This window comes from Henckelia pumila, chromosome 3 (assembly GCF_033568475.1).
Source record: "Henckelia pumila isolate YLH828 chromosome 3, ASM3356847v2, whole genome shotgun sequence".
In the NCBI taxonomy this organism is placed as follows: domain Eukaryota; kingdom Viridiplantae; phylum Streptophyta; class Magnoliopsida; order Lamiales; family Gesneriaceae; genus Henckelia; species Henckelia pumila.
Window position 1 is genome coordinate 173,794,246 of NC_133122.1, and position 22,326 is coordinate 173,816,571.

At 35.9% G+C, this 22,326-nt stretch overlaps 5 protein-coding genes across 5 annotated transcripts; 4 read left to right on the plus strand and 1 right to left on the minus strand.

Annotated features, from left to right (window-relative positions):
• Positions 1-3,224: 3,224 nt before the first annotated feature.
• On the minus strand, positions 3,225-6,192 carry LOC140891671 (polygalacturonase QRT3-like). The gene is made up of 4 exons (XM_073300270.1): positions 5,938-6,192; positions 4,838-5,038; positions 4,494-4,733; positions 3,225-4,407 (listed from the first exon to the last, which is right to left on the minus strand). Exons 2-4 carry the CDS (start codon positions 5,009-5,011, stop codon positions 3,391-3,393), a joined length of 1,431 nt encoding a protein of 476 aa, XP_073156371.1. The 5' UTR covers positions 5,012-5,038; positions 5,938-6,192; the 3' UTR covers positions 3,225-3,390.
• Positions 6,193-9,843: 3,651 nt separating this feature from the next.
• On the plus strand, positions 9,844-11,104 carry LOC140889976 (uncharacterized). Its single transcript, XM_073297722.1, has 3 exons — positions 9,844-10,047; positions 10,135-10,935; positions 11,036-11,104. Exons 1-3 carry the CDS (start codon positions 9,844-9,846, stop codon positions 11,102-11,104), a joined length of 1,074 nt encoding a protein of 357 aa, XP_073153823.1.
• A 416-nt stretch (positions 11,105-11,520) lies between these two features.
• LOC140889977 (uncharacterized) lies at positions 11,521-13,136 on the plus strand. The gene is made up of 5 exons (XM_073297723.1): positions 11,521-11,707; positions 11,841-12,096; positions 12,185-12,401; positions 12,570-12,921; positions 13,021-13,136. Exons 1-5 carry the CDS (start codon positions 11,521-11,523, stop codon positions 13,134-13,136), a joined length of 1,128 nt encoding a protein of 375 aa, XP_073153824.1.
• A 1,011-nt stretch (positions 13,137-14,147) lies between these two features.
• Positions 14,148-18,185, plus strand: LOC140889978 (uncharacterized). Its single transcript, XM_073297724.1, has 5 exons — positions 14,148-15,086; positions 15,338-15,691; positions 15,769-16,006; positions 16,382-18,120; positions 18,165-18,185. The coding sequence occupies exons 1-5, from the start codon at positions 14,148-14,150 to the stop codon at positions 18,183-18,185; spliced, it is 3,291 nt and encodes a 1,096-aa protein (XP_073153825.1).
• On the plus strand, positions 18,160-19,922 carry LOC140893595 (uncharacterized). The gene is made up of 3 exons (XM_073302683.1): positions 18,160-19,101; positions 19,184-19,335; positions 19,563-19,922. The coding sequence occupies exons 1-3, from the start codon at positions 18,229-18,231 to the stop codon at positions 19,738-19,740; spliced, it is 1,203 nt and encodes a 400-aa protein (XP_073158784.1). The 5' UTR covers positions 18,160-18,228; the 3' UTR covers positions 19,741-19,922.
• The last annotated feature ends 2,404 nt before the right edge of the window (positions 19,923-22,326 follow it).

The window sequence follows — 22,326 nt, forward strand, 5'->3', positions numbered from 1 at the left end:
GATATTATATATAGATATTGATCACCATCATATATATTATTGAATATTATTCCAAATATATTGCGTACCTCAAAGGAAAGTTGGGCAAATTAGACAATGACTGACATATCGAATCCAAAATACTGAATTTTTGAGATATCGTATCGAAATTTTTTCGATATACAGACATTTTTTTGGTATACGAAATTTTTTTTCGGTATCTATACGGTATCGATATGAATTTTTTCTATATCAAAATTTCAGAATTTCAGTATCGATATCGATATGAATTTTTTTCATACCGATATTTTTTATATGGTATATCGATAACCCACCCTTAAATCAAACGAGTGTACGTGCGATTTAATTAAGTTTCCAGGATAGTTTCCAAGAAGTGTAAACACCTTAATTTATTACGTTCCCATATAGTACGATGTCATCGTCAGGTACTACAGATACTAAGAAAAGGTCAACATTCAACACTTTAGGTATGACAAAGAATTACTATGGATGGCTCCCAAAGGATGTATAAGTTGGTGGAGTAGGTGAACTCTTGGCCAGATGTCAGGAGTTCAATTTCTCCTATCAACACTTTCTTGGACTAACCTGTCACACATGATTTTGCCCAGTGTGGTTTACCTGACTAGCGTAGTTTGCTGGCTATTGCGTTAGTTCAGGGGTTTACCCAGAGCGCACCGAAAGGTAGCGGCTGCGGGTAGGGGTGGCAAATTTTACATAAATCCCGACCCGTCCCGATTCCCGACCCGAACTTTTCCCGACCAAAATCCTGACCCGATCAATTTCGGGATCGGGATCGAGATAGGCCACTCTTCCTGACGGGATTCTCGACCCGATCCGAATATAAAAATAATATTTTTTTAATAATATTTTTAATTAAAAAATAATTTTTTTTAAATTTTATGTTTTAATATTAATGTTTTATAATTATATACCATATAATTTTTTTTATATTTATCTTTTTTAATATTAACATTGAGTTATAAATTTTTATTTTGTTTTTTTATTATTATGAATAATTATATGTTTTTTTTATTAATCAATTAGTTGTTTTAGTTTATTTGTAATGTATTAAAAAAATGTTTTAATTTTAATGGTTATATATAAAGAAATTTTAATTTATTTGTAATGTATTAAGAAATTTTTTGATTTTTTCATAATTTTTTTTAAAAAAATATTTACATAGAATATTTTTTTTAAAAAAATATTATTCGGGATTACCCTCTCCCGACCCGACGGGGTCCCGAATATTCGGAATCCCGAAAATTCTGGTCCCGACACTTTTCGGGTGCGGGATCGGGAGAAAAAAATATCTCAATTTCTATCGGGACGGAAATCAGGTAAGGAGGTTACGGGACGAGTCCCGACCCAATTTCACCCCTAGCTGCGGGTTCCCACGTCACAAAAAAAAACAATTACCATGGATGGTCCAAAGATGGTGTCCAATTTGATGAAGTAGGTGAACTTTTGGTCAGAGGTCAGGAGTTTAATTCCCCCTACCAACACTTTTTTAGACTAACTTGTCACACAAGGCTTGCCGATTGTAGTTTACCTGGCTAACGTAGTTTGCAGGCTATTGCGTTAGTCCAGGAGTTTACCAAGTACGCACCGAAAAGTAGTGGTTGCGGGTTTTCACGTCATAAAAAAAATAAAAATTACTATATATGGATGGTTTTGATGTCCAAGTTTGGTCGTATTTGGATGATGGTCAGGTATTCGATTCTCCTAACAAACACGTTTATGGACTAATGTCGTACAAGGCTTGTCCAATGCGGTTTATCTCACTGACGTGGTTTGCAGTCTATTGCGTTAGGCGGATGCGGGTTCCCATGCATGGTCAAAAAAAAAAAAGAATTACTATGGATCGATACATAATCATTTCATTGAAAAATAATTTCTTAATTGAGATTGTGCTTGGACGAAGTCAATTTTTCTTAATTATAATTTTTAAGAGAATTGAATTGGGAAAATTATATGTTTTGATTCTAATTTTCGGCTCTTTTCACCATACTCTGTTAAAAAAAACACACACAAATAAACACCGTATAAGGTTTGTGCAGGATTTCGGATTCATTTGGACGTTGTTTGGATGAATTCTTGTTGGGTGTTAATCAATATTGGCAAATACAATATTAATTACGATGTATTTCAAATATTTTCATCGAAACGAAATCTTAAAATATACCGGATTAAACAAGGTTTTCTTTTCTTCTTTGTTTTTTTTGGGGCACGAAACAGTAAAAATGTTTTTCTCGATCTAATTCTTGTAGTCCAAGCCAAGTCTAAACGCTACCCAAAAATGAAATAAAATAAAATAAATTACTCGAAACATAATTAATTTATATTCCTACTATATAACAACATTTAAGCCGACGCATAGTTTTCCAGTCTCGAACTCGCAATTAAGCCACTTGACTTCTTCATACATAAATTCTTCTTTCCCCTTCATTGATATTCATCCATCCATATAATATGCAAAGCTCCGATAATGAAATCTTTTGGCCGCAGAAGTATTCCCAAGAATCTGATGATTTTGTTACGTGGAACAGGACTTTTGATCATGCCAGTACTGATCATAGCATGAATTTGGCTTCGAACCATCTGCTGCCGTATAATTGCACTTCCGGTGGTTCAGTTCATCATAAAAACAGCTCCGGGAAACCCATCCGAAGGCGATCACGGGCTTCGAAGAAGACGCCTGTAACGCTCCTCAATGCCAACTCCAGCAACTTCCGGGCCCTGGTGCAAAAGTTCACGGGCTGTCACAGCTCACCTTCGACTTGTTACAAAGGCCCCGTTACCTTAAATTTCCAACGCGGGTCCAGCTGTGTTAATTCCGACAACCATTTGAACTCGCATAAAGAGCGATCAGATCAAAGCTTGGTCTCATTCGGCACCAATTATAATCTTAACAATATTAATGCGTTTACGTCTGATTTTGATCCATTATTTGCGTCGTCTGCAGTCGCGGTGACTATGTATCCTCCCAGCGAAGGAGGCTCGTTCACTTCGGAGAATTTCGACGTGGAAAACTTTAGCGGACTTGGCGATTATAGTACTTCGACATGGGAAGGGAGTACTGCTGCTAGGAACGATGAATCTTGGAGTTATAATAATTAGTGTTACGAATTATAAATATAGCATCTGTTTATTACGTCTGATGTCTCCTATTTTATTTCAAGATCTTTTTTCGAATAACATGTAGCTGCAAGAAAGAAAGTATGTAATATTCTTGAATAACAGATCGTCAATTGATTAATTAATTTGATATCATAGTATATATGTTTTATATACAAAACGAAAGACTGTTTCAAGGCGCTTCAAATCCCATCTCTATAATTAACAATGTTATTTTGAAAATTGGAAGGAGGGGACTAAACTGATCAAGGTCAATTAAGGTCCCCCTTGATCCGCGGTGATATGTACACTTGCGGAAACAGTTGTCTGCGATTGAATCACTACTTTGTTACTCGATATGTTTCTCAAGGCATGGACAGGGAAAGAGGTGGCGTCGTCCGCGATGAACGTGTAATATGCACGCTTAATAAGGTCTGGAAACACAAGTGCTGAGTTGAAATCTGCCTCCCATAAGCTGCTGTTTCCTTTTACTATTTTTCTTGCAGTTGTTGATCTAAGATTCATCCCCTTCACGTTGTTCGCATCAATCACAACCTGATCAATCTGCTTGAAAGCGCCATTCGTCTGATCTAATTGCACAACGTCGATTCCCTTGTCGGAACCAGTGAACATGTTATCCACCACGTTCACTCCACTCACCACACCCTTTATGGACTTGAACACAATGTATGCATCCCCTAGGAAAAAACTATTCGATATGGTGAGTTGCACCGGATCTTCGGCCACAATGCCGGTATAGTCCAAGTAAGAATTCACAATCCTTGTCTGTGCTAATCCAGGGAGTTTAATATAAATCCCCGTCCCACCAAAACCAGTGGCCTTGTTGTAGCAATGGACCGCGGTTATGGTGTTGGCTTGACCGGAGAGCATGATTCCTATGGCCGCAGAAAACACGACCACATCTGTTATTGAATTATCATTCCCCGCCAGTTCGATGCCTATGCCTGTGACGTTCCTTTCGGCAGGATCGCCACCGGCGGTGATGTGTTGGCCCACAGTCGAATGCCTGATAGAGGTCTCGTGGCCACCTTTTACAGAGACGCCTACGGTACTAAAATGCGTTATGTAACAGTTGTCAATGTTTATTCTCAGAGATTTAACTACTTGAATTCCTCCACCACGATAGTTGCAATCCAGAAAAAGATCTCGCATTGTCACAAACTCGTAGTAATACTCTGCATCTGATCCATTCGTGGTGGCGGCCGGTGATAAGTCTATCAAATAGGTGCCATTTGGAAACTCGTTTGATGCCTTTAGTGACCCTCCTTGAATCTGTTTGTCAAATGTAAACACATACTTTATCATCATATCTGTTATCCAAATCATGATCATTTAAACTCAAAAAAAGTACTACTCACAAACAGGTTTCCTCTTCCGGGGACGGGGAATTGGATGGGACGACTGATCAAGTAATTGCCACCATCAAGATCAATTCGCGCGCCTCCGAGATTCACAATTCCATTGATCAACAACCCAGTACTTGGTCCATTAAGTGCATCAGACACAGCTGCCATGATAGCATTCGTGCTGTCTGTTTTCCCCGTCGGATCTGCTCCGTAAGAGGTCACATGATATACATGAGTAGTCGAAGCATTAGCCTGCATGCCCCCCGAAGCAATATATAGTTATCGATCGATCGTTATTAATACATCGTATCAACAAACAAACCAGACAAGTTCCTATGATTTTTTGTGGTGCTTACCGTGGCTTTATGTTTTGGCAAGTGATGGCGCCGATGAAGATTAACATGTCCACTGGAATTTATATTTACATCAACCTCGGGGTGTGCATACACTTGTGTTGTAATAAAACTGGCTAGTCCAATCACGATCATAAACTGCAAGAAAATTGGGTACTTCTCCATTCTTCTTATCATGACCCCTTTCCGCGGATGCAACGATCACTGAAATTAAAAACAGTTGGTTATCAATCAAAGTCTCCATTGGTATATCACGAAAATGATCATGTGTTAATAAATAAAATAATATCTCTATTGGTATGATATTTTTTGGACGGTCCCAAAAGGTAAAACCATGAAGGCTTATGTTCAAAGTACAATATCATATCAATGTGAAGATATATGAATTTCATTGATTAACAAATGGCCTCGTCTGTGGGAACGAGTCATGGTCTGATCGAGCCATGTGATTGGAATCTTCTGATACTTAATTAAACAAAAAAAGGTGAGGGCTCTCGGTAAGATCCGTGATAAGCTCTCGGGGATGATGCTCTCGGTATTTCATGTAAGGCGTGTGGTCCAACGCATTAAAGAAAAGTAACATTGAAGAGGGTGGCCTCTATTGGAGGACGGATTGAGGGGAGACTTGAGCCATGTGAATAATAGTGGGACTTCGTTTGAATAAATGATTGTTGGGATATCAATCAAAGTCTCACATTGGTAGATCAATGAAATGATCATTAATTAATAAATAGAATAATATATAATCCCATTTATATGAGGTTTTTTGGGTGGTTCAAAAAGCAAAATCATGAGGGTCGGGCTTTTGTCCACCGGTACCCAAAGCAAAATCATGAGGGTTTGTGTGGACAATATCATACGAATGTGAAGATATACGGATTTCATTGATTAACAAAAAAAAAAAACAATTACAAGTTATATATAAAGTAGTACTATATGTATGTATAGATTACATGCATGAATGTCAATCTCCTTTTTACATGTAATATCATGCATCTAAAGATATGATGAAATTTATAAGGCATGAAAATGATAATTTGGTGGAAATCAAATGTGCATGGGTTAGGATCGAGGCAAGCAAATATATCAGAGAAATCGAATACCTTTGTTGTATTGAAGGATAGATGAAATCGATCCCGTCAATATTTCAAACAAAATCCTACTCGATCTCAACGGGTACTGTACAATATATATATTTATATGTGTGTGTATATATATATGTGCATATATACAAGAAAGAATATTTGCTTTTGCTTCCGTCAATCGATCTGGAAATCCTAACAAAAGATTAATTTGTCATGTTAACAATTTCCAGGTCGAAGAAAATACTCTGATTATCAGATTTTGGCTCGTTTCTGTTTTAGCTTGTAATATCTATGATGAGCTAGGTAGATATATGTGCGTGTGCATGGAAATGGAAACTTTGTCACCCATTTTGGTTGAACTTTTGCGTTTTTCTAGCGGCACCATCCCAAATAGAAAATTATATATATAATCATTTAAAATCCGTAATGATCTCCTTATCATAATTTTTTTTCCGGTTTCAACGTTTTTCTTTTATTAATTAATTGAGAAGCAACGAAGCATTCATCATGGAAATTTGAGATAAGTTTAATTAAAGTATGTCTCGTGATACGGGCTGACTCGACTCATATCTATAATGAAAATGAATACGTTTGACATAAAATTGAATTGAATATGATATATGTCCTGCAAAAATGATATTGGTGATTTAATCGATAGTCTGTTCATGGATAATGATTTGAGATATCCGAAAGTTAGGATGGATCGATGCATCTCCTCGAGTAGTAATTATTATTTTTAAAAACAGTGAATTTTATTATAGCTAGCTTGATGTTCATCGATAAGAGTTGGATGTGCTGAATATTAATGTATGTTCACAACCCCACCAAAAAAAAAAAAAAACTATACATCTTCAAATTAGCATCTTTTAAAAAAAATATTCTTTGACTGATATATACTAAAACCAATAATTTCGATAAATTAATTAGATAATAAGCTTTAAAAAACTATAATTCCATCAATATTGTAAATTAATATACTGTAAATTAGTATGATTTAGTAAAATATGATTTTGTTTTTCATGAAATTTAGCCGTTTCGTTTCCGTTTATAAATATGGGTGTTATCGAGCCGAGTCGAGCCGAGCTCGAGCTCATATTTTACTACTCGAGCTCGATCGAGTAGTAAAATATGAGCTCGAGCTCGGTTGTAGTTCGAGTACTCGAGCTCGAGCTTTTATATTATATATATATATATATTAAATAAATATAATATAATATTATATATATTATAAAATAAATAAATAAATATAATAAATAAAATAAAATAAATTAAATATTATAAATAAATATATAAATATTATAAATTAATTAATATATAAATATTATATTACATTATATATATTATATTTATATTTATATTATTTTTTAATATATATATATATGTGGCTTATCGAGTAGCTCGCGAGCTACTCGATCACATAGTTTCAAATCTCGACTCGAGCTCGATTGTATGCTCGAGCTACTCGAGCTTGAACTCGGTCAAATCGAGCTCGAGTCGAGCTTTGACCGAGCTACTCGAGAGTTGCTCACGAGTAGCTCGGCTCGTTTACACCCCTAGATCAAAATACTCAAAAATTAAAATTAATTTACCAAGACCAAAATTTGAAAAATTAACGGACCAAAACCAAAAAGCAGACACATTATTGAACCAAAAAAAATATTTTTTCTTTCTAAGTTGGTGAACGTAACACAAACATGTGATATATATAAGGACATCTACAGTGAATGAGGCTTGCATTGCTTACGTGGACGATGATGGATGAATAACATGATAATAATAACTGAATATACTTAGATAGAGAGAACATCTATTTTGATTCTTATTATTTTTCATTTTTTCAGAATGGATTTTTTTTTCCCAGATTGTCATGTTATAAGAAGATGTGTAGCCCAATATATAACCATTGTACATTAATGTGGTAAGAAATTACGTTACCCAAAACTAGGAAATCTAGGTGAACACTAGTACTTTGAGAGACTAGTTGCTCTATATGCATCCACGCTAGCAAAATTTGGGGTCGTCATCTGCGTCACAAAATGAGATTAGAGGCGTTGGGAGACACCCGACAAAAACCTCGACATTCAAATCAGCTATCACCTTAAAATATGCATTCACAAAAGTAAAAAAAAAAAAACTTTTCAAACATAAATTGAGAGAATGCCCTTTGAGAAAAATCTTCTCTTTAATCTTGTTGAAATATTGTCCCACATCGGTAGGATAGAGTTACTAGAAGCTCTTGATATAGACAAGGGCAACCCTAATCTTAGGTCCAATAAATTTTGAGGTGAGTTAGGTCCAAATTAATTTCTAACAAATCTTGGACTCATTGTCAATAATGAACTCATGAGCATACTCTTGCTCTCATTATATTATTTATTATCTTTTTAATTTATTTATCATAATTAGATTAGTAATAAGAAAATTAATGATCATTGCCCATCATACATGTAGCATTTTTCAGACTATATATAACTTTACTTAGAGTAGTTAATTAACAATAATAATGATGGGTTAAAAAAAAAACAATAATATTTATAAAATATAAATTTTCAAGTTTTTAAAAACTAAAGTTGACTTTATTTTAAAAAATAACAAGAACCGACACAAAATTAAGGAAAATAATGCAAACATGGAGTTATGTAAAAAGAGCTGCATGCGAATTATTCTTCATTGGCACATGAAACGACTAGGAATATCATGAGCCAACCTGACGTCGAACGACGCCATATCCTTTCATTTCCCAACATTTTTTTCTTTTTTCAATGATCGATTTACTTATCCATTCATTTACTGGACGTCCCAAGTTCGCTCCTTTAATCAGATTTTGCTTAATTGGTGCATGCATTTTGCACCCATTTTAATTTCCCAAGAGAACTTACTTAAGGACTTATATCTTCACGCAACAATTTTACGATTATTTTATCTGTGAGAATATATATTTATCTGGACTTAAGGAATTTGACGCTTCCATGGGAAATAAATTGTTGAAGTGCGAAAGGACGATGGAGGGAAGGAGATCACTTGAAGATCATGAGTTCACTGATATGGTGCTTTCGTGGTCACTTGAAAAAATATTTGACACGAATCTGTACAAAAATCAGGTCAATATTGTTCATTCCGGGAGCACTGAGAATCTGCATGAGTCATATATATGAACTTGTAATTTATGTATATGTGGATTGAATTCAGTCGGTTATTTTTCATTCCTTAATTTTCAAAATACCCATCTGGAAATTTCTTGTTTCTTTGCAAGATTTTCGGAGAAATGAACGTTGAGCTGCCTATTTGAGCTTTTTTCTCTGGGTGATTGTGAGATAAATTTAACGACCAAAGTTCAAATTTAACATGCTTTGATGTTCGTATTGAATTATTTCCAGAGATTTAAATGTTTGAAGTTACTATACCTAATACCTTGTTGTGATGTGCATGGGAGATTGTTATCTGCCTCATTGATTTTTTTCATTGTCATTTGTTGATGAATACAATTTTGTGTTTGCCATTTAGGTGGAGAAAATTCCTGAATCGTTTCAAAGTGTTGATCAATATCTTAGTTCATATGTCTTCCCTTTACTAGAAGAAACCCGAGCTGAGCTTGCTTCTGCAATGGAAACAACTCACGACGCCCCATTTGCTAAAGTGAATTCTATAACATCGTTAGGACCTGAAAATTTATTGCATTCAGTTAAAGTCGATTTCTTCAGAAACAGAGGTCGTGGTAGGGAACCGTACAGAACTTTGCCCGGTGACATTGTTTTGCTGTCTGATTTGAAGCCTGAATCTCATTCCTACCTTTGTCATGTTGTGACAACCTTTTCTGAGGATGAGAATGGTGACGCTTTTACATCCACCAGATTCGAAGTAAAAACAGCGACTAGCATTGATGTTGGAGCGATACAAAAGGCAACATTTTATGTTGTTTTCTTAATGAACCTGGCAACAAACAGAAGAATATGGAATGCATTACGCACTCATAAAAATTCAAGCATCATTGAGAAAGTGTTGGACAAGAACGAGTTAGTAAGTTACTGTGCTGTATTACTTTGCAAACAAACAATGTCGCTTGCTCTGTCGTGCCTGTTATTCGATTTAGTTACTGTCATAGTTTCAAATCTTCATGCATCCATGTGGGTGCAGTTTGATGGAAAATTCTGCCTTTTTTTCAAAAAACAAAATTGAGTTGCTTTTAATAATTATATTTGTAAATGTCTGCATCAGGACGAGGAACATTGGGAGTCTTGCCCGATGAAGTGTCGTAGTCAAATGGAGGTAGACTTTGAACCAACACCATCATCCCGGTTGAATGAATCACAAAAGAATGCAGTTTTAGCTTCTCTAATAAGAACTGGATGTAAGCACAGGGCTTCTGTGGAACTCATATGTGGTCCACCTGGGACTGGAAAGACGAGAACCTTAAGTGTTTTGCTGCATAATCTATTAATAATGAAAGTCAGAACTCTCATCTGCGCCCCGACAAATGTGGCAATCCTAGAACTAGCCTCTCACATGATAAGCTTATCAAGAGAATCATTTCAGGACAAACGGAAGATGTTTTTGTCTTGTCCTCTAGGAGACATGCTTATCTTTGGGAATGAGGACACTTCGAAAATTGGCTCTGACACTAAGGAGATTTTCCTTGATTATCGTGTTAACAAGCTTATAGAATGTTTGGTATCACCAACTGGCTTGAAGCATTGGATCAGTTCCATGCTAGATTTTCTTGGGGATTATGTTTCTCAGAATCATATTTATCTTGATAACAAGGTAATAAAAGTCGAAGAAAATCAAGAAGGTGAAATTCGGCAATCTGAGTTCAAATCATGTTTGAAGAATGCTAGAAGGCGGTTTAAACGCATAGCAACTTCACTCGTAGACTCTTTGTCAACATTCATCACTCATTTACCAAGAAGTTTCATTCTTGCACAGAACCTTCAGAATGTGGCTGAACTCATGTCCCTTCTTGACTCTATCGAAGCATTGTTGTTTGAAGAAAGCTTGGCGTATGAAGAATTAAATATGGTACCTTTAAATCAGAGAGCGACTAGTTCTCAATCATCCTTAGCATATATGAGGAAGGAGTGTTTATGTACTCTAAGATCTCTTCAGTCTTCTCTCGCAGCATTCGGCCTTCCACTTGGGACATATAAAACCAGCATTTCAGACTTCTGTTTCCAGAAGGCTTCGTTAATATTTTGCACCATATCATCTTCATATACACTTCACTCGATGGATATACAACCGTTTAATTTAGTGGTTATAGATGAAGCTGCTCAGATAAAGGAGAGTGAATCGATTATATCTCTTCAGTTTCCCGATGTGAGGCATGCTATTCTCGTCGGAGATGAGAGGCAATTACAATCAACAGTTAAAAGCAAGGTTAGTGTCGTTACCTGGCTTATAAATTAGTAACTCGTGGTAAGCATGTCTAATGATTTTGATCACATCTTTTCCATGAATTTATAGCTCTCTGAAGATGCTGGCTTTGGAAGAAGTTTATTTGAAAGGTTGCGCTCATTAGGTCACTCTAAGCATCTCCTTGATATGCAATACAGGATGCATCCATCAATAAGTCGGTTTCCAAATTCAAACTTCTACGATAAGCAAATGTTAGATGCACCTAGTGTCCAGAGTGAAAGCTATGAAAGATGCTATCTTGAAGGGAAAATGTTTGGTCCGTATTCTTTCATTGATATTCCTGGAGGAAAAGAAGAGGTGGACGACGTTGGAAACAGTATAAGAAACATGCTTGAGGTAGCTGTGACGTTGAAGATTGTGCAGAAACTCTACAATGGTATGCAGTCTGCAGAGAATATTTGGAGGAGATGTTTGTATGCAAATAGCTGATGTTTAGTAGTCTGACCATTTTTAATGCCTTTCGCCTTTCGGAGCATATCTTCTAACTATCTGTGTCTTTGTATTTCTAGTCTGGAATAGCTCGAAAGAGAAACTCAGCATTGGTGTGATATCACCCTATGTTGCTCAAGTTGCGGCAATTCAGGATAGGATGAATCAAAACTACGGAGACCTTGAGAGCTTTAAGGTTAAGGTGAAGTCTGTTGATGGGTTTCAAGGTGGAGAAGAAGATATTATCATCATATCGACTGTAAGGTCTAATAAAAGTGGTTCAATCGGCTTTTTAGCCAATCCACAGAGAATTAATGTCGCCCTGACAAGAGCTCGGTATGTGATCACATTAATATTATCCTTAATTTTCGTGATATCTATGTTTGATTAAAATTTTGAATCTTATGGGTTCTCTTTCTTTTAGTCATTGTCTCTGGATCTTGGGAAATGAAGGAACATTGAGTAGAAGTGATTCACTTTGGGAAGCACTGATACGTGATGCAAAGCACCGTCAGTGTTTCTTTACAGCAATTGATGATTTTGACATTCGCAGAACTGTTATTACTGTAAAGAAAGAGCTAGATCAACTCGAAGATATACTCAACGGGGAGAGTATACGTTTCAAATATGCAAGGTGGAAGGTATATATTTCAGGCATTTATTTTCAATGGGTCTGGTGCTACATGGAAATTTCATCTATTGATTCTGCCATCTGAATCACTTCTCTGTCTTGTGATCAAATTTAAAGGTTTATTGGAAACATGATGTACCAAAATATTCTTTAGTGATGCTTTCTTCTATTCCTTCAGGTAATATTTAGTGATAACTTCCGAAAATCTTTCGGAAAACTGGAACCTTATTATGTCAAGAGCTGGGTCATAAATATGTTGCTTAAGATTGCCAGCGGATGGCGACCCAAGAAAAAGAATGTGGATATGGAATGTAAACGCTCTAACTATGTTGTGAAGCAATTCAAAGTTGAAGGATACTATGTTTTGTGCTCCGTTGACATAATCAAGGACTCCATCTGGACACAAGTTCTGAAAGTGTGGGACGTACTGCCTCTGATGGAGACACAAGAATTGTTGAAACGACTTGATGACATATTTTCCATTTTGACCGAAGATTATATCATTCGCTGCAAGGAGAAATGCATAGAGGGTATGTTGTTTTGTTTGTATTTTATTGAGATTGATATTTAAGTGATCCACTTAATCCATAGTGGAAGAAATGGTAACCATCTATCACCATCTTCTTCAGTACCTGTTAGTTCTGTTGATTTTGACATGGTTGTAAAAGAAATTAATCCCATGAAGTTCACTTTTGTTTTAGAAATTTGGAGGTTCCGAAGAGTTGGTCAAGTTTTGATGACATAGTCAAATCTAGGGATCTCTATGGCACCAAATCCAGCACAAATCCGGCAGGTGACTGTAGAAGTTACGTCGAAGATTCCAAAGTGAGTGAAAGCTTGCTTCTAATGAAGTTTTACTCCTTGTCTTCTGGTTCTGCGAAACATTTGCTTTCTGACAATGAGGGTATAGAAGTAGAACTCCCATTTGAGGTCAGTAATGAAGAGCGAGAAGCAATGGTGTTTCCAAGAAGCAGCTTCATTCTAGGTAGATCTGGCACTGGGAAGACGACTGTTTTGACTATGAAGCTGTTTCAGAAACAACAGCAGTACTTGATTGCTTCAGGGGATTATGTAGCTACTCCCAACAAAATGCTTGCAGGTGAGAGAGTTGATGACAAACAGTGCCAAGGACAATCTACCTTGCGCCAGCTCTTTGTCACCGTGAGCCCAAAACTTTGTCATGCGGTGAAAAGACACGTGTCTCAGCTCAAAAGGTGCTTTCATAAATTGTGTGCTCATTTTATTCAAATCTTCTTGTCACTCCCGATCAAAAGTATTTCGAACATGTGATGGATTAGAGGGGTGAATTTAAAACGTCCATTCATTTTTAAGTCGATCTAGCCAAACACAAGTTTTTAGTTGGCTTCTCAACACATTAAAGTTATCATGCATTTTCCTGTTCTGTCTGCATGATGTATTATGGATTTTCATGGCAACTTTTAGTAACAATGTATCTGCAATAGCTAATCTTCAGTTCTTTGATAATATTTTGTACAGATTTAGTTGTGAAGACTTATCTGCCAGTAGCAGTGTCACTGATACTGATGATATAGAAGAAATGGCTGCATTTGAAGATATACCAGACACATTTGTTGGCATTCAACCCGAAAAGTACCCACTTATCATCACATTTCATAAATTTTTAATGATGCTTGATGGTACTTTGGGCAATTCATATTTTAAGAAATTTAATGGTGTAAGAGACCACTCTCAATACAAATGTAGAAGTTTCAGATCCATTGCACTCCAGACTCTCATGAGGAAAAACGAGGTTACTTATGATCGTTTCTCGTCCTTGTATTGGCCCCATTTCAGTTCAAACCTTACAAAGAATCTTGATCCTTCTAGAGTGTTTACAGAGATTATGTCTCATATTAAAGGTGGTTTGCAAGCAGGGGAAGCATGTGATGGAACTAGAAATAGGAAAGACTATGTTTCACTATCGGAGAGTAGGGTATCCACTTTAAGTGCTGAGAAGAGAGAGGTGATCTATGATATATACCAGGTCTACGAAAAAATGAAAATGAAGCGTTGTGAGTTTGATGTTTCCGATTTTGTGAATGACATACATCTTCGACTGAGCAAGGAGAATTTAACTGGTGACAAAATGGATTTTGTTTACATTGATGAAGTGCAAGACCTTAATATGAGGCAAATTGCACTTTTTAGGCATATCTGCAAAAATGTTGATGAAGGATTTGTTTTTTCTGGTGATACGGCTCAAACAGTCGCCAGAGGGATTGATTTCAGGTTTCAAGATATTCGATCTTTGTTTTACAACGAGTTTGTTTTGAAATCCAAATATTCTGAGTCTCCGGGAGGAGTGAAGAAAGGCCTTATATCAGATTGTTTTAGTTTGTGCCAGAATTTTCGTACTCATATCGGAGTGTTGAGACTAGCGCAGAGTGTCATTGATCTTCTCTTCCATTTTTTTCCTCTGTCTGTTGATGCATTGCCTCCTGAGACCAGTCTTATACACGGCGAGTCGCCTGTTGCAATAGAGCCTGGAAGTGATGAAAACTCAATCATAACAATTTTTGGAGGCGGAGGAAGTGGGAAGGGGAAATGGTCAGGTTTTGGTGCTGAGCAAGTTATACTAGTTCGTGATGACTCTACTAGAAAGGAAATTTCTAAATATATTGGTAGTCAGGCTCTCGTTCTCACTATAATAGAGTGCAAAGGCCTTGAATTTGAGGTAATTAATTGGATTATGTTATTCTATATTTGTTTTATTTCAACATTTGAATTTCATCGTGGATATGTTCGTTTTTCGTTCTGCATCTTTTAATTGTATCTCTGTCGGAAATGAGTAGAAACTTAGTTTGGGGTTGGTGAGGTTGATACCAATTAGATATTGTCATCTTCATAATCATACATCAATCTCTTTCTTGCAGCTCACATTCATTTCATTCTTCGTTTATTTTACCCTTTACTTTTGAATACTAGGATGTCCTGCTGTACAACTTTTTTGGCTCTTCACCTCTGGGCAGTCAGTGGAGAGTACTGTACGAGTTCTTGATGCAAAAAGATCCGTTTTATCCAAACTTCCCGAAGTCATTTCCAAGTTTTAGTCCCTCGAAACATAGTATCATGTGTTCCGAACTTAAACAATTATATGTGGCAATAACCCGAACAAGACAAAGATTATGGATCTGTGAAAATGATGCAGAGCTCTCCAAACCTATGTTTGACTACTGGCAGGGATTGGGCCTCGTGCAAGTCAGAAAACTAGACGATTCTCTAGCATTAGAAATGCAAAGGGCAAGCAGCCCAGAGGAGTGGGAATCGCGGGGGATCAAGGTTGGGCCTATCTTGACTTAGTTTCTTGGTCTGGTTATTTCATTATCTTGAGAAGTTTATGTCATGTTTTTTTGTAGCTGTTTTGGGAAAAACACTATGAGATGGCAACCATGTGCTTTCAAAGAGCGGGAGAAAGAATATGGGAGAAAAGGGCCAAGGCTTCTTGGCTTAGATCATCTGCTGATCATCTTCGCATTTCAAATCCCATGGAGGCACGTGTGTTGATTAGAGAGGCTGCAGAATTATTTGATTCTATTGGAAGAGCAACTACAGCTGCCGAATGTTTATGTGAATTCGGGGAATACGAAAGTGCAGGTATGATCAAGCATCCTGACCTCTGTACTACAAAACAAAATTTATTATAAAAAATCTGTGATGCCCTTATTATTGGTCACCTGAACTTGTATAGAAATTAGAAAAGCCTTATTATTCATGCTTTCTCTAGGAAAACATAAGCTGTTGAGTGGTTTTCTTTTGGATTTATGAATTTATTTATTTAAAAAAAATCAGAAAGCTATCTATTCATAGAGAAAAACATTACTACTCATGCATTCTTTATTTATGTATTCTTACTAGTCATGCTTTCTCTAGGGAATTGTAGAAGTTGTTTTGATATGGATTTCATTTTTTTCCTTCTTCTTTGATATTATGGCTTCTGCTGTTATATTGTGTTAAAAAATTATGGTCCAGGAATGATTTATCTCAACAAATGTGGTACGTCGGAATTAAGAAAAGCTGGTGAATGCTTCATATTAGCTGGATGCAATAGAACTGCGGCAGAAGCGTATGCCAAGGGAAATTGGTTCCCGGAGTGCTTGTCAGCCTGCATGAAAGGAAAACTTTTTGAAATGGGTTTGCAATATATGGAGTTCTGGCAACAGCAAGCAACTTTTAATCCTGAAATTATGTCAAAACTAAAGGACATCGTGAAAATTAAGCAGGAGTTTTTGGAAAGTGGGGCTTTGGAGTATCATAGAACGAAGAATGAGGTTTCATTTATGAAATTTGTTCGAGCTTTTGGTACAACAGAATCCAAACGCAAATTCTTGAGGTCTGTAGGATGCCTTGAAGGGCTCTTAAATTTGGAGAAAGAGTCTGGAAATTACAAGGAGGCAGCTGAAGTTGCAAAGCTGATGGGAGATATTCTTGCTGAGATTGATCTGCTTGTCAAAGCAGGGGATTTTGCCAATGCCACTTTTCTCATTGTTTCCTACGTGCTTTCGAACTCTATATGGGTGTCCACAAACCAAGGTTGGCCCATGAAATCATTTCCTCAGAAGGAGAAACTCATAAGCAAATTGATGGCCTTTGCTGAGAAGGTTTCCGGAAATTTTCGTGCATCCATTTGTACAGAGTCCAAAATTTTGTCACATGAGCATACGAACTTGTTTGAATTGATGCAGAGTTACATTGCTTCGGGACAATGTGAAAGTCGAACAGGCGAAATACTCTGTGTTAGGAAACTGCTTGATGTGCATTTTGGAATCCCTGCAGCAAAATATGAAAGGGATCATGAATTGCCCATTGATTTAAAATGTTACTCTGTGGGAAAAATTTCGAGGAACAAAGTGTCAGTTATAACCCTTGTTTATCTATGGAACATGTTCAAAGAAAATAGTTTGGAGATCATAGAATCTCTTGGTTGTCTTGAAAGGAGCGACAACCACAACTTCAAAGGTACCATAGAATTTTGCTTACATTACTTCGGTGTGAGGTTGTCTCGTGATTCAAGTAACACCTGTCATTTGATGAACCCTAATGCTAAATGGGTTGAGAATGTGCATGGGAAGTTTATGCATCGGAACAGAAAGGTAAGGTCTCTTCATGTTCGTCATTTCGTATCAGCCGCTCGAGAATACTGGTACCAAGAGTTAGTATCTGTTGGATTTCGAGCTTTGGAAGCACTTCGATCGTTGTATGAGTTCTCTGTGGTGAAAACCTCGTCCTTGTACTGCCAAGGCATATGTTTAACTTTCATTTTTGATATAACCAAGTTCTTGATGGAGTCAAAATATCTTGACTCAAAGAAATCTGGATACTCAAAGCTTGAGGAATTCTTACAACTATCTACCAAGTACTTTGAAATTGCTTTCCCTTTAGACCCCCGGCAGTCTTTATCAGCAAACCTGATACTCCTTAGGGAAACTGAACTTTCCAATAATTTATTGGAAGAAGTTGTGTCTAGATGTATAAACACAAGACATTATTTGACCCCTGGGCAAATTGGGAAGGTGATGATGATTTGGCTAGGATCTGGCAAGGCAAAACACAGTCTTTGTGAGAGAATATTGGCTAGTTGTTTGCCTGAGAACTCGCACTGGAAAGCAGTCGTCGAGATCCTTGGCCACGTCATGAAGCCAGGATATCCAGTGGGCTCTGGCACAAACAATTTGGCTCCACAAGTTCTTCTAGATACAACTTCCGGGAATGTAACTATTCAATCAGGAAATTCGCTACATTCTCCATTAAGCAGCTCCGGAGAATATTTGAGTGACAGACTTTATAAAGCTCTTGAGGAAACTTGTACACCCAATAATATGCCACCAAATTTTTTCTTATATCTTTTGGAGCGCCTTCTGATTTTAGCACCTCGCCCTGATGGCTGTTTTTTCACCACAAAATCATCTTTTGTGGAGTGGATTGTATGTCAACCACCAAATGCTAATCCAAGTCCAGCTTTAGCCACAGACGTTGAATCCTCTCTGACAAGCATTGACGATTTGTCCTTCGGTGTGGTTAACCATTTTCTTGACAAAGATACCGACTTTCTGAAAGAATGGATCAGATGTTCCAATATTGATCATAACTATTTTCCGGTATTAGTACTAAAATTGATAATGATTTTATGTTTGGTGTGTCTGAACTCTCGGATGTCCCTCGACATACTCTTTGAGCTACTTGCAAGACCTCTAATAAGATCCCATCTGCAAAAACAATTTTATGAGGCTCTGATGTGTGGAAAGGCGAATAATAGTTCATCTATAGTTACAGTTGCTGCAGCACTGAAAGCTATTGGGGATCCTATGGTGATTGTGACTTTGAGAGAAAATAATTTCAACTTAGTTTGTCCTGATGCCATTTTTTTAGACCTCGGCTTATTTTCATGCAAAAGCGACGTCATTAATGTGTTGTTTCCAAGAAGCACCGGAACATCAAATGCTCGAGTGGGTACAGATGAAGGGAGCGTGATTGAATCTGGCATTGGGTTTTCAGGAATTGGTCACATTCCAGGCAAGAGTACTACTGCTTTAGAAATGATGCCAAAAAGTACTGATGCAAACTCTGCTTCAGAGAATGAAAAAGTGGAACTGCAGTTGAGGTGGGGATTTCTTGGGGACGTACTGGATATGTTACTATTTCATAGAAGTAAAGAAAATGGAAATCTGAAAACCGTGGCCCCCGAAAAGAAGGTAACTCGAAGTGGGTTTTTTTAATCTTATATTTTCTTGAATGACAAGGATCGTCTAATTAAGATTTTGCTACTTTTTCCAGTTAGAAGTACAGGAGCACATGAATTTCTTGGCAGCTGCATTGCTTCAGCTAACTGAACATGAATCTCGTCTTAGCATGACAGATGAAAACATGTGTGAAGCCCAAAATACCATAGAGGAATTGAAGCAGCTTTCATCTTTGTTAGATAAAAGGTTAGTTATCAGAACAACTGGTAATATAAAGCAATCATATACATATTTGAAACCCACCAAAATATATAAATATCGGTTGTAGAGTATGTAATTATATCAATTTCTATTAAAAAAATAATAATATGCCTCCATCTAGTACTTTTCTGAGATCATCTCATGCATGCATTTCGATTTCTTTTGTCATGCATGAACTTGTTACCATGGTGATTTTGATCTGGCTATAACAGTAACTTGGACGGTGACGAAGACTTGTCTGAGATAGAAGAACTTGTGAAGAGTTTGGAGTTGAGAAGGCCTCGGTTGGAAGACATGTTATCAAGTGTGCTCGATACAAACTCGAGTAACACTAAAGTACTGAACTTTGGGAAAGATTCACTCAGTAATCTTGAAGACTGGCAAATCTAAGGATTTTGCCGTTGATTTTCGGGAAAGGTGGTACAAGAAACTAAGTCAAGTTATGTAAACATTCATCCCCTTTCCTCCTACAAACTATCAGATGATATATGGTGGTAAACTTAAGCTTTTTGGACTGATTGATTGCCCCACATTTTCTATCATGGGATTATTTCTGAAGAATATGTATATGTTAATGAAACATGTCTGTTATATATTTTCCCGGCCATACATGGCAATATTTTGTGTGAAAAATTTGTGTGGTAAGTCAAGTTTCATTCAATTTTATTTTGCCAATAATAACGAGTATGTACATATGTACTCAATTGTTTTTGGTACAAGTTATATATCTTTAATTTCTTTTGCCGTAAACATTATTCTTAAAAACCGAATTTATTTGCTGGAATTTCGATTTATCATTTGCTATTTGTAACATCAATAATAATTAGTGGTATATATCTTTCAAATTAATAGTCAAGACTTGAGGAAAATTACTGTGAAATAAAAAATTTATCGGTTTAAAACTGAAACTTTACCCGTTAAGAATCCAATTGGATCAATTTAATTAAACAATCAACTTTGAGCAACGTGAGTGTGTTGTGTATGTGCATGCTTTTGTACTTGACTATTTTGTAACTCAGGATTTCAGTATTTTATATTAAGGTTGGTTTCCTCTCAAAAAAATAAAATAAAAATTTCAAACAACATCCATATTAATAATTAATTTATCTAATTATTAAGGTCAACTTTAAATACGCTTTTTGTCTTAATTCGTTCATCTCCTTCATTAATTAATTGCTTGCTTTTAATTATCAATAATATACATTACTGGGTAAAATTTGCGTCAATATTAAGTATTCCTATATTATTTTTAGAAACTCGAACTATACTTGGAGTTGAATTGTTGTTGCAATTTGCATACCGTATCTTTTTGGCAAAATGTATATTTAGTGCACATATAGATCAATATAGGGCTTGTTTGGTATCAGTACAATTAATTCTGGTATACTTTATCCTAACTAATACTCCGTTCTTCTCGTCATATTATTTATTTATTTATTAATTATTTATTTTACGTCAATCAAATCATTAATCATTTATCTTATATCAATCGAATCATTGAATTTAAATTACTATATTACCCTTATAAATAATATTATTTTTATTTTATTTATTCTTAAAAAGGACAAAATGGTAATTTATTATTTTTATATAAAATTCAATCAATCAAATCAAATAAACTATAATATATCAATCAAATCAAATACTATATTAACTATCATTTTTTATTTATTTTATATTACATTATATTACTTATCCAAGTACTATTTATCCTATCTTCGAACCAAACGGTACCATAGGGAATTGCATAAATTCAATATGACGAATTTAAATAATTATTTTAAAATCTCTTTCTTCAAACATTTCTTTCCCTTTTTTACTCCTTGCACCTATTTTTTTTTTTTTTACATGAAAATCCGCAGCCGCTACCTTTCGATGCGCTTTGAGTAAACTTTCGGACTAACGCAATAGCCTGCAAATTACGCTAGTCAGGTAAACCACACTGGGCAAACCCTGTGCGACAGACTAGTCCAAGAAGCTAGGTGTTGGCAAGAGGAATCAACTCCTGACATCTGGCCAAGAGTTCACCTACTCCACCAATTTGGACATCCCTTGAGCCTGCACCTAATTTTTATTTTTGTTATACTCCTTAGTGGTCCCAAATTTGACTTAATTATATAATTAGTAATTAATCTTTTGCATGTGACATTGTTTTATTTATCGAACCAGCTCAGGCCATGAAGAACATCACTAAAACAAAAGCGAGTTTTCGCAGCATGCAAATTAGTTAGATGCACGTTGCATAGTAGTAAGCTGTAGAAACTCATGGGTGTACGTGTCAATTCAAGTCGGCCCGCCCCGACCCGCCATCAGGTGGTGCGGGACGGGACGGGACGGCCCGAATTGATGGCGGGTTGGGAATATCCTAGCCTAACCCAACCCGTCATGGTTACGGGTTAAGCGGGCCAACCCGCCAAAAAAAAATATTAAAAAATATTTTAAAAAAATAAAATATATTTAAAAAATCATACATAAACAATATAAATGATATACATATTTAAAAACTCATTCAAAATAAATAAATCATTATATATAATATAAATTTCTAAAATTAATCAATTAAACATAAATTATAATAAATTATATAAGTCATTTAGAACTTATAATCATATATAAAACATTTCAAACAATATAAATTATTCAAATCTTATCAATCATACATAAAATCAGTGTTTTCATAACCGGACCGGTGATCGAACCGGTCTATCTAAAAAAAATGGTTCAACCGGTCAGACCGTTTTAACCGGACGGTCGAACCGGAAAACCATTTATATAATATAATCTAATAAATAATATATTTTGAATTTTAAAAACTCAAAAATATATATAAATAGACAAAAAATATATATATTTGTCATAGTTTGAAAGCTAAATAAATATGTAAATATATTCAAAATGTCAATTATACTTTTAAATTATTTAAATAATTAATTATTTAATTTTTAAAAAATTAATAATTATTAAAATAATTTTTTA